The sequence below is a fragment of the Trichomonas vaginalis genome, chromosome II (assembly GCF_026262505.1).
Source record: "Trichomonas vaginalis G3 chromosome II, whole genome shotgun sequence".
NCBI classification, from domain to species: domain Eukaryota; phylum Parabasalia; order Trichomonadida; family Trichomonadidae; genus Trichomonas; species Trichomonas vaginalis.
In genome coordinates this window covers 14,184,858-14,197,863 of record NC_067204.1, presented here as the reverse complement: position 1 = coordinate 14,197,863, position 13,006 = coordinate 14,184,858, and the positions used below count along the sequence as shown (strand labels likewise).

At 32.9% G+C, this 13,006-nt stretch overlaps 3 protein-coding genes across 3 annotated transcripts, besides 2 other annotated features; 2 read left to right on the top strand and 1 right to left on the bottom strand.

The window, feature by feature from the left end:
* Positions 1-21: 21 nt before the first annotated feature.
* Positions 22-2,972: a mobile genetic element.
* Positions 2,973-3,104: 132 nt separating this feature from the next.
* TVAGG3_0542750 (SUMO transferase protein) lies at positions 3,105-4,500 on the top strand (the record flags this gene model as incomplete). The annotated part of the gene is made up of 1 exon (XM_001300935.2): positions 3,184-4,359. One exon carries the CDS (start codon positions 3,184-3,186, stop codon positions 4,357-4,359), a length of 1,176 nt encoding a protein of 391 aa, XP_001300936.1.
* Positions 4,501-8,853: 4,353 nt separating this feature from the next.
* On the top strand, positions 8,854-9,318 carry TVAGG3_0542740 (protein ubiquitination; the record flags this gene model as incomplete). Its single annotated transcript, XM_001300936.1, has 1 exon — positions 8,854-9,318. One exon carries the CDS (start codon positions 8,854-8,856, stop codon positions 9,316-9,318), a length of 465 nt encoding a protein of 154 aa, XP_001300937.1.
* An 823-nt stretch (positions 9,319-10,141) lies between these two features.
* Positions 10,142-11,236: a mobile genetic element.
* Positions 11,237-11,416: 180 nt separating this feature from the next.
* TVAGG3_0542720 (biological adhesion protein) lies at positions 11,417-12,979 on the bottom strand (the record flags this gene model as incomplete). The annotated part of the gene is made up of 1 exon (XM_001300937.1): positions 11,450-12,922. One exon carries the CDS (start codon positions 12,920-12,922, stop codon positions 11,450-11,452), a length of 1,473 nt encoding a protein of 490 aa, XP_001300938.1.
* Between the last annotated feature and the right edge of the window lie 27 nt (positions 12,980-13,006).

Here is a 13,006-nt window from a genome sequence, read left to right as displayed (position 1 = left end):
GAAACGGGCTAAAAATTTATGGGCAAACCCAAATTTTAGCTAAAAGTGACAGGGGAAAAAACGTTTAGTATTAAAAAAAAAGACCGATGAGAGCTTCGTTCGAAATATAGAGGGAACTGAGAATGCGCAACCATTCTCAGGGAATATTGGATGCTATTCCCGTCCCCTCTGTATGGAAAATTGAGGTTTTCAAAGGGAGTTAAAATAATATCAAATTTATACTAATTTACTTCAAAATACAAAAGTATTTGACAGCTAAAATTAGTTACTTTAGCAAGCCTATCAATACCCTTTTACGATTATTGCTACTTTTTCGAAATAAAAGTAAAAACAAATTTATACTAATTTACTTCAAAATACAAAAGTATTTGACAGCTAAAATTAGTTACTTTAGCAAGCCTATCAATACCCTTTACGATTATTGCTACTTTTTCGAAATAAAATAAATTTATTATCAAAAACCTTTTTTTCTTAGTAAAAATAAAAATGTTATTTTATATCAAGTTTTTATTCATAAATTTCTATAATGTTGTATAAATTTGAAGGTGGAAATCTGTAATAATTTTATCTTGAAAAGACTTGGCATTCTCAACAATGAATTGAGGGGTATTGCATCCAAATTCTGTAATTTGCGTGAGAATACTAAGCTTGATTTCCATTGGGATACTTAATTTCGAAAAATACTGGGTCATTCGTTTTTGAACCTTTGCTGCCTTGACAACTTTATCAAGTAGGTCATCTAAACCCAATTGAAGCGTATTTAAGTTTGCTGATGAGTTAACTATTAACGATTTAATTTTATCAGTGAGCATTATACATAATTCTGTATCCAGTCTGATTGTAGACTTTTTGGCTTTTTTTCAGATGGCAACGGATTTGGAATTTTGTTCTCTGAGCCTTATATCTTGAGAAATTCTGTAATAAAATGAAGGAACGATAAAATCGATTAATTTCATCACAAATCGATCAAATCTCATGAAAATTGTTCCGCCAAAGTAGTAATATTTAATTTTTTTGTTAATCGATTCTGAAATGTTATTTGTGAGAGCTAAATTTTCATCTCTTTCAGCGGCTGTCCATCTTTCTTGGTTTGATATCCATTGATTTTGTATGTATTTTGAAAATTCTGGGAATTTTTCGGCTATTTCCAGAATTTTTTTGAACGTTGGTTCAATCCATTCTTTCTTGCCATTTCTGCCGTATGCAAGATAGTTCATTTTTGTATCTAATATCAATTTGTCTGACTCTCAAATGCATAATCTTTCAAATTTTTTCTGAACGCCCTCATTACATGAACTGCACACCAATGAAGGATAACTTCTGGAAAAGAGTTGATAATCGCATTTTGATTTCTTGTGCACAATCTGACATAAAATATTTTGGTTTTACTTTTGCCCAGTTAAAAAATGCCTTGAGACAGAATGCAATATTTTCTGAAGTGTTTGGATAAACGACAAATTGAAAAATTGGGAATGCATGTGTATTTGGAAATTTGGCTGATATCATGTAAAACAACATTTTAAATTCAAGTAATGAATGGGTTGCATCAATAAAATGCTCTTTCACAATTTTGATTATGTCCAGAAATTTGAAAGAAGCATAATAAAAGATTAATTTCTTTGGTTTGTTGTAATTATCGACATCGAAATAAATTAAATCTTTTGGTAACTCTTGTTCTTTGATACCCTTAAATAATTGAGTTGACTTGAATTGATTATCATCGTACTTTTGAATACCTTTGATCTTTTTATTTCCTTTTTCCTGAATTGTTTTCATTTGATCTGAAGATGCATTCAAAAAAGATGGCCTGTTAAGTGGATCATCCAGATCAAGTTTTTTGTCGCATTCAATTTGAGCCATTTTCGGATCACCCCCTGTTTTATAAAATTAATAAGTACCCGACGATAGCATTGTGATAATGTGTGGTATTTCTTTGTCTCATCTTTGATTTGATTGTGATTATGTGTTCCATTATATTCTGTTAGGATATATTCTTCATCATCCTTTAGAAATGAGATACATGCTTCACATTTATCTGCACTGCACCTGAATTTTAATTTTGTTCCCCCTAAATTTGGATTTTTTTTTAATTGATATGGACAACCTGCATGGCATTCGTTATCAATGACAGCTTTCATAGCATCTATATAAGATAGCCTTTCTTTAAGTTTGCATGGTGCATCGATATGCATCAAAAAAATGAAATGAAATTTCAATATCAAAAAAAGCACAAAATTTGAAAAAATTCACAAATCTCGGTTTCTGAAAGAAAATGGCCTCTTAAACTTTGTGCATATATTCATCTATAAGACACATTGTATCCATATATTATTTAGCCAACACAACTTATCTGGTATCGAGAAGATTCAAAAAAAGCACAAAATTTGAAAATTGCTCGGTTCTACATTCAAAATAAATTTCATTAATTTTTACGTACATATTAAGGTACTTATCTTCTACATATATAATTTTCATTAGATATATACATGATAAATAAAATTCATAAAACATTAAAAATCAAAAAATTAGATGAACCTTGGCAATTAAACTTTATTAAATAATAGTTGTTTATAAATTATATTATATTATCATTTAATATTATTTTGATAATGAAGATTTTATTTTGCAATAATATAAACGAAATTTTTTACCTTATGAACTTTTGATGGAAATATGCAAATTTAAAATAATAAAGAAAGCCGCGAGCGAAGCGATCGGCTTAGTTCGAAGATTTTGATTCAAATCTTTGCTGATCTGTAATTCGCGGAAGCCGCGAGCGAATCGAGCGGCTTAGGTCTAAGATTTTGATTCAAATCTTTGCTTATATTCCTTAAATTCTTTATGAAACTCGCAACAGTTCCATAAAAAATTTTAAATTCTAAACTGTCGAAATTACCGATCGGTAATCACACCCTTCATGGGTGTGTCACTTTTTACAGGCGTGTCACTTTTAGCTAAAATTACCCCTACTCAAAATTTATGTGCACGTTTTTGTTTTTAAAGGATTACAAATTTGTGCACAAAACCCGCATACTATACTACTTATTTTTGCAATTAATCATTGGTTGATGGCATTCTAAATTCAATGATAGAAAAGTGTTATGGGCGAATTCAAAAATAATTTTACTAAATTCGGATCCTCATTTGATGGGCACTCAATGGATATCCATTTAATTGAAATTTATGAATTTGACAAAGAAACTTATTTTTTCCTTCCCAATCACGCAAGTCGCTCGTCCCGTCGTACACGCTTTACCACAATCAAACCGTCCGAGGTTTACAGCCAATACTCCAAGACCAACACTCAATAAAAGTAATGCTTTTAAGCCAATAACCCGATCTCCACCTCCATTCGAAGCGCCAGCTCCATCTGTTAAAGCAACTAAGGCCGATGAGATCTTTCCACAAAATATGCAGCTCCAGCCCACAAATAACATTGCTTTATTAACTAGAGGTATTTCGTTATTATCAATTACACAACTCAGAGACCTTCTAAGAGATTATTCTCTTCCCACTGGAGGAAACAAGCATGTTCTTGTTAACAGACTTATCATTTTCCTCGAAACTATTGGTCAAAGCCAACAAAATTTGCTTTCTGCCTTCTCAGCCAAGCTCAAAAAGCTCTTATCAATTGATGCTGATGAAAGTGCTTCACCATCCCATAGTGAAGAAGGCTCTCCGACGCCTCAAATGCAGCCAGCTCAGACAATTCCTCCGGAAATTAGTCAAAGTTTACTCCAAGGATCGCCATCATCATTATACGAACTTTCTGATAATAACCCCGCATTTGGACCAGTCCTTATCAGTGTAAATATGAATAATTCTCATTCATTTACAATTACCACTGCCGATAAGACTCTGATTCCAATTCTACAATTTGTTTCAGCCTATCCAACAGTCGTTATTAGCAGAATTGTTATCCAAATTGATGGTACTTTTCTTACAATGAGAGGTCCGAACTTTTACACAGAAATGAAGCAATTTATGGATCGTCCTACATCATTCCAAGTTGTTTCTGTTGAACCGGAGACAGAAATCGTTGGAGCAATCAGATGGATGAAACAAGTATCGATTCATAGAATGATCCAGATGATTTGCATGAAGGAACCTGCCAGAAAAATGCCTCTATCAGGATCCTCAATACCAAACGGTATTTGTCCGTTGACAAGAAAAGTTATTGTTAGACCTGGAAGAGGTGTGAACTGCATGCATGGAGAATGTTATGATATATCCGGCTTCCTTTGTAATGCAATCAAAAATAACTCATGGCAATGCCCAATTTGCCGGAAACAAGTCACATTAGAAGAAATTAGGATTGACCCCTTCTATTTTGCCTTAGCTTCAGGCTCTCCAGTCTGATCTTATCATATTTATTTCAATGTAGTGTAATTTTTCAAATTTGGTCTAAAACAAAATTTAATCATGATATAAAATTAGCTCACATAAGTTGTATTAGCTAAAATTAAGATATATACTAGAATAAACATCAATAATAAAAAGAAAATTAATCTTATTATAAAGTTGAATATCGTCAATTAAAATAATATATGATAAATCACATACAATTTAATTCAAGTAATTGGATTTCCAAAAAGATTTAAATTAAAATTTATTTAAATTATTTATTGTGGATATTTAGTTATTATTAAGCCTTATATTGGCAAGTCTCTATCCAGATATTAAAATAATATATGTTTATTAATAACAATCAAAAACATAAGTCATTTAATGTCAATTTATATTTCTGAGGCATTAGACTGAAGTTTTTTCTCTTTCAATGATCATTAAAATGTTATAGTTGATAACTTTCAAAATGATGAGATATAGGCAATGTTATATAAATTTGGGGTTGTGCCATGTGAGGTGAAAATCACCATACACCGATTGGACCTTTTTAAAAAAAGATATGGTGAGTATTTGATTTGTTCCTTGGTATTTTGCACGCAGATAGACTAGGGTAATGTCGATCATTTCGTGTAGGAATTACGTAAAAAAAATTATGACCCAAGTTATTCACATTATAAAATTATATAAAGTGTGTCTAATTTCAATAATATTCATATGACCTTATAGTATGGTACCTATATAATAATACATATAGTTTATAGTAATATCTCAGTTTTTATAGTTTGATATCTTATTAATTATGATCAATATGTGTGTATTAGTGTATATTTTACATGGCGCATATAGACTTGTGTTAGACACACACATTTATATATATTAAAATGAAAAATACGCAGATAATAAGGATCTCAAGATGTGATGCCGAGCATCTGCTACTTATTTGGGGGTAAGCAGCAGATGCTGGCATATATGTGTCATAGCAAGTGTATCTATGCTAATAGATTACACTTGCTATGACTTTCCCGGAATCTCAAGATGATTCCGGGAAAAACAGTAATAACCTCTCAAAATGTTCGTTTCAATATCATAAAGCTGAGAAATGGGGTTTGACCTTGAGAAAAGGCCCATTTCCCAGCTTTATGATGAATTTTAGTTATCATTGTGAGTGTCTGCTGCAAATCTCGGTTGAAGCAGCAGGCACTCGCAACCGTATTCCACGGCAAGTGTATTTATGGTGTTGGAATGCACTTGCCGTGGCTTTTGTACAATCTCGTGATCTTACTGGAGTGAGCGGCAATGGAAGCCAAAACCACTCCACTCAGTACCAGAAAGCTATGAAGGAAGTCCTAACCTAGAGAAAGGGCTTCCTTCATAGCTTTCTGGGTGACATGAGATTTGTAATTGTTGAACATTGAGTATTTTGCAGGCTCTGGCCTTTGCTTGGGCCAGAGCTTCGTATTTGGATGTTCCCAGGGCCGGATTCCTCTCCTGCCGCCCTAGATCAGGACGGCATTTGAGAAAGCCGGCCCTGAGGACAGTAAGCGAAGCCCTGGCCTTTGCTAGGGCCAGAGCCTGTATTTGTATGTCTTTCAGGGCCGAGTTCTTGCGAGACCGTCGACATGATCGACGATCATCGCAAAACTCGGCCCTGAGGATTGTATTTGCAGGCTCTGGCCTTAGCAATGGCCAGAGCTTGTGATTTTAATGAAGAGCCAAGTTCCTCTCGGATCGGGCCTAATGAGGACGACCGTCGAGGAACTTGGCTCTGAGCTGATGAATTGTAAACTCTGGCCTCGATGAAGGCCAGAGTTTTTAAGGGAATGTTTTGATGGGATGAGCCTATGCTCAGTAAGCTCATCCCATCAAAACATTCGTTTAAAAATTGAATTAAAAATTATCGTATGCATTGAAAAATTAAAAAAATAAAAATGAACAATATTATTATATAATGAGAATAGAATAAATTATCATAAAATTGAATAAAATTATCCAAAAAAATTGAAAATTTTAAAAATTAAATAAAAAATAACAAATTTCATAAGAAAATTAAGGAATAGAGAAATATTAGATAGAAAGAGTATGTTTATTTATGATTATAAGATTGAAATAATGAGATTTTGAGAGTTTTAAGAAGAATGTGATCTTTATATTTTTTGGAGGAAGGTTTTACAAGAAAGGAGTTAACAAATGCAGGGTATTGTCCCTTTACCCTGCATTTGTAAACTCCTTTCTCGAATTGAAATTCGATGTTTAACATTCTTTGAAAAAGTGCAAGCTATTCGAGAAAGGAGTTTACAAATGCAGGGTAAAGGAACAATACCCTGCATTTGTAAACTCCTTTCTCGAATTGAAATTCAATGAATCACATTCAAGTGAAAAATTGCAAGCAATTCCTGATTTGCTCATATAGTTGCAGGGTCCTAGTGATAGAGCCTGCAAATATATGAGCAAATCAGGAATTATGTCCGACACATTCGTATCGAAGAACAAAAGTGCGCGCTTTTCCCATTCTGCACATATAGGTGCAGGGTGCCAGTGATAGACCCTGCATATATATGTGCAGAATGGGAAAAGTGTTTGCAACATTCGCATCGAAAGGTAAAAGTGCGCGCTTTTCCCATTCTGCACATATAGGTGCAGGGTGCCAGTGATAGACCCTGCATATATATGTGCAGAATGGGAAAAGTGTTTGCAACATTCGCATCGAAAGGTAAAAGTGCGCGCTTTTCCCATTCTGCACATATAGGTGCAGGGTGCCAGTGATAGACCCTGCATATATATGTGCAGAATGGGAAAAGTGTTTGCAACATTCGCATCGAAAGGTAAAAGTGCGCGCTTTTCCCATTCTGCACATATAGGTGCAGGGTGCCAGTGATAGACCCTGCATATATATGTGCAGAATGGGAAAAGTGTTTGCAACATTCGCATCGAAAGGTAAAAGTGCGCGCTTTTCCCATTCTGCACATATAGGTGCAGGGTGCCAGTGATAGACCCTGCATATATATGTGCAGAATGGGAAAAGTGTTTGCAACATTCGCATCGAAAGGTAAAAGTGCGCTTTTCCCATTCTGCACATATAGGTGCAGGGTGCCAGTGATAGACCCTGCATATATATGTGCAGAATGGGAAAAGTGTTTGCAACATTCGCATCGAAAGGTAAAAGTGCGCGCTTTTCCCATTCTGCACATATAGGTGCAGGGTGCCAGTGATAGACCCTGCATATATATGTGCAGAATGGGAAAAGTGTTTGCAACATTCGCATCGAAAGGTAAAAGTGCGCGCTTTTCCCATTCTGCACACATAGGTGCAGGGTGCCAGTGATAGACCCTGCACCTATGTGTACAGAATTGAAAAACTATCTACTTTGAATATTCTGCATCGGAATCTCTTGGTTAATATACAATTAAATACAATGATCACATCGGCATTTGGAGATACATAATAAGTATCTCCAAATGCCGATGTGATCATATATGATTGTCGATAAAAATTTGAAATCTCAAATAAGATGCAGATTAAAAAATGGATATGTGACCAAAATGAGTTTACAAACACAATATAGAGTATATATATAGATACCTCATTGTATTCAAAATGAAATAAAACAAAATTTTTGAAATTCATATCTTATATAAAACACATTATTCCTCAATACTATATGAGTAAATATGGCTTGATTAGTATAGATATATGCACTTATATTTGGCCCCCAATATAAATTCTATGTTTTCGGGAAAGCAAAAGGTCCAATCGGTGTATGATAAATTTCACCTCACATGGCACCGCCCCTATAAATTTCGGACTTTAACGATAACAATTGCTTGGCCGAATCTGGAACTTTAATTGTTTATGTCTCATAAGATTGTTTAAAAGACTTATAGTGAATTGAGAAGTATTTATCAATATTATATTGATTCATATACTGCTCTATATCAGTTGAAAGCAGAAAAAGAAGACGAAATACTCACAATTTACAAAATGATCAAAACAAATTTGATTGATTCAAATAAACATCATCCACGAAATGTTATGAGGGATATTTTAAATATCATCCCATATAACAACCGGTATGCAAAGTCATACTTGAAACTTGCGAAACTCATCTCTGATGAATATCATATAACGGAAGTCAGTCATATTCCAATCATTTCTAACTACCTGTTTTATAAAGAATATGGAATTGAATTGAGCACTACTGTTGATTTCAGAACAAGGTATTTAAAAAATACCGATATTGATTCAAACGATACAATTTACAGGTCAATTATGTATGATGACAAAGAACGATTCATCTACTTCATTGAATGAGATGGATTCGATAAAGATCAGAAACTTGATAGTGATTTATATCCATATGAATTGGAATATTATCATGTTTATTCATTACTTGAATTATGCTGCTACCATGGAGCAGTCGATTGTTTCAAGTTATTAAGAACAAAATTTTACTCAGGAATAACTCAAAGATGTCTAGAATTTTCATTTATAGGAGGAAATCCAGAGATCATGAGTGAATGTTTGAAATATGAAAAACCAACCGATAAGTGCATGGTATATGCACAAATTTCACACAATATTGATTTTGTTACATACTTAATGAATGAACACAAAATAGAGATTGATTTAGATTGTTGCGGAGAGTATAATAATCTTGAATCATTTTTAGTACATGTTGATAAATTTAATGATATTAAGGAATGCTTACGTTATTCTGCAATATTTGATATTCCCTCTCTTTGCGAATATTTCTTTTCACTTGGTGCTATTTATAATATCAATGTTCTAGCAATGGCAGTATCACATAATAGTATAGAAGTTGTTAAATTTCTACTTTCAAACTATTTAAATCTCTCTGATATATGGCTTCGAGACTCTGCTTTACATGAAGCAATATTTAATAATAGTAATGAAATAGTAGAATTACTGCTTTCACGTTGTGCAAACATCAATGAAAAAGTTAAAGAAGGCTGAACACACCTTATTGAAGCAGTTAATAGATATAGAATAAATATCGTTAAATTTATTCTTTCATATGGTGCAAATGTCAATGAAAAGGATGATCATGGTAGAACCGCTCTTTATTCAGCAGTCGAACATAATGATATAGAAATTGTTCAACTTCTTATCTCACAAGGCGCAAATGTCAATGAAAAGGACGAAAATGGTAGAACTGCTCTTTATTCAGCAGTCGAACATAATGATATAGAAATTGTTCAACTTCTTATCTCACATGGTGCAAATGTCAATGAAAAGGATGAAAATGGTAGAACAGCTCTTTATTCAGCAGCCGAACATAATGATATAGAAATTGTTCAACTCTTTATCTCACATGGTGCAAATGTCAATGAAAAGGATGATTATGGAAGCACAGCTCTTCAATTTGCAGTAAAACATTTTGAGAAAGATACAGTTGAACTTCTTATTTCACATGGTGCAAATATAAATGAAAAAGACGAAGCAGGTTACACAGCTCTTCATTATGCTGTAATTAATAATCATCAAGAAACAGTCGAACTTCTTATTTCGCATGGGGCAAATATTAATGAAAAAGATAAATATGAAAAGACAGCTCTCAATTATGCAAAAGATAACAATTATGAAGAAATATATAACCTTCTTCTTTCTCATGGGGCATATATTTATGAAAAAGATAAAGATGAAGATACATCTCCTAATGACGATAAAGATGAACATTTTTCATGCGGTGCAAAATGTTTAATATAGCATTGCGTCATTGACGTTATGCATTTTGGATCTTAATATATATTCATAAAAAATTTTTATTAAAAGTTAAGGGTCCACTGTAAAAATTGAAAGTCTCTCAAAATTGAGAGGCGATTTGCAAATAATCGTTATCGTCTTTTTTCGAAAATCCACTTTTCCTAGTGTTCTGATTAATATTTTGTGAATGGAATAATGAAGTCTATGTTTTTGTAAGATGGTACTATATTCTATCACTTCAAATCGGATAAAAATTGCAAAATCGGCGAGTTTTATAAGAACATGATTTTTTCGAATTTTTTCGCTTTTGGATGCGTGTTTTGAAAAATAGATATTTTCGAATTTTGATTTTATCTTAAGTATAAGTTTTATATTAGGAATTTTTTTGACCTATTTCCAATCATTAATTCCGATGTTTTTTTAGGAATTTATTTGAGAAGAAATTAGGAATTTCGCTTTTATGCTATTACAAACTAATATTATGATGCATGTAGTTTATATTCATTGAGGCCAATGCCGGGATATCTTGCATTAAAAAAAAATTCAAAGAATTGACAATTAGATAGCACAAATTTAATTCTCTAGACAAAGTATTATTGCTTATATATTCAAAACATTATCCTTAGTTTTGATATGTTGGCCAAAAATTTTCGTGTTATTTTTTGTGTTTAAGCATAAATTATGTATTTACTTATGAAGGATAAGCATTTTATTCATTGTCATAAATATGCACCATAACAAATTGATAAAATTTTAAAAAATTGTGTATTTTAGCGGGTATTATTTTGGCCAATGCCCGTTGTTACAAGATTTAATATTAACCATATCAATAGCAGACTCAATGTAAAAATTTAGATATATTTTTTTTTTCATTATTCAAACTTTGATAAAGTTTAGTATAATGAATGATTTTATTTCGTGTATGATACAGAAATGAAAAGCTTAATTAATATTATTTTGCATTTTTTCAAGAATGTTAGAGTATATCTACATTAAAAAATCAGATTCGAACTGCGATACTGCATCAAATTGATGCATATCTGATAAGGATCTCAAAAGAGTAAAGTTAATTTTTTTGAGCTTTTTTAAGTTTTGGGCCTTAGTAAAACACCATCTCGAGCAATATTTTTGGGACGACGATAGGCCTTATTTGGCCTTACAGTGGACCCTTAATATTATTATTTTATTTGTATCTATTTTTATTGAATTTATAATGTTCAAAACAATTTGAAGTGATTGATATTATTACTATCTATCACTTGCACTTTTTGAAAATAGAGAAATCATGATATTTTGTTCATCATATTAGAAACAAATCAGAATCAGCCAAAAAATTATTAAATAGTGTATAAAAATGACGATTTAACATAAACAAATAATTTTATACTAACACTTTCTGATTCAAGATTGCTTGAACAAATCTTTGTGGAAGGTAATCCAAATCATCTTCCCTGATTACACCCTTTGGAAGATATTTAATAGCTTCTTCGCCAAAGCTTTCAAGATGTTCAATAATAATAGCTCTTCTCTCCTCTTCAATCATCTTCAGCCTCTTCTTTTCAAGCTTTTGCTGCTTTCTCAATTTCCTCAATTCTTCTGCTCTTGCTGCTTCATACATCTGTTTTTTGAGAAGCATTTGCTTTTCAAGCTCATTGTAATAATTCTGCATCTTGAGACGAGCTCTCTCAAGTTCGATTGCTTCGAGCTCGCAAAGCTTTTGTTGTTGTTCTCGTAGGTACTTTGCAATTTGTTTCTTTTCTTCTATTTCCATTTGTTGCCGTTCCATCTTTATTCGTTGGTGTTGTCTCATGTATTCCTGAGCTTCTTGCATTTGTTTTCGAATTCTCTCTTGCTCTTGTTCTTCGCGAATTCTGAGTTTTTCTTTTTCTTCTTCAACTGCTAATTCGATGACAAGATTTTCGTAATCTTCTTGTTCCTTCTTCTTTCTCAAGATGTCCTGACCAAGTCGTGCAGCATTTCTTTCTCGTTCCTCGTTGAGAACTCTTTGTTTCTCAATAGCTCGTTGTAATCGTTCATCAACATCTCGCAAGTATGATTCCATTTGTCTCTTTTCTTCTTCTTCTCGAAGTCTTTCTTGCTCTTTTGCAATTTCTCGAAGTCTGAGGAATTCGGCCATTTCAGCTTTCTCGCGCTCTTCTTTTTCTTGTTTTTCGCGCATTCTTTGCAAGTATTCTTCTCTTTCTCTTCTCATATTTTCCTTCATTTGTCTTTCATCTTCTTCGCGTTGTGCTTCTTCTAAAAGCTTCTGGCGTCTTGCTCTTTCTTCAAGTTGAGCCTGTTGTTGCTGCCGTTGTACTTGATTTTCGTAACGACGCATCCTCTCAGCTTCCATTTCTTTCCTTTCATCTTCTTTATCTTTCTTGATAGCTTCTAATCCACCTGCCATTTCTTCTTCGTAGTCTATCTGTTTTTGACGTTCTTTCTGGCGAATTTGATTATCACGTGTCTGATTAATAATTGCAGTTTGTAATTTTGAGCGTAATTCACGTAATTCTGGAACTTCTTCGCGCAATGCTTTCCTAACTTTCTGATCAACAATTTCTTTATGTTTCTGCTTCGAAAGTTTCTTTGCAATGTTATCTTGTTCTCTTAAAAACTGCTCTCTTTCTTCAAGTTCTTTTCGTTGATTGTATAATCTCTCGCATATTTCGAATTCTTGATCCATTTGTTTTCTTTCGTTTGCTTTTCTTCTAACGGATGCTCTTAATGCAGCATTATTGTTTGCTTGAGATTTAATGTTCTGCTCTACTTCTCTTTGGAAGTCTTTTTGTTGATTTCTTATCAATTCTCTCTGCCTTTGTTTATATTCATACTGTCTCCGCTCCAAACTCATTTTCGTGTACGTTTAAAATTTTACATCATCATTAATTATGCAATCATATTGAGCCTCTACTATTACTTATCATATTTCATGCAA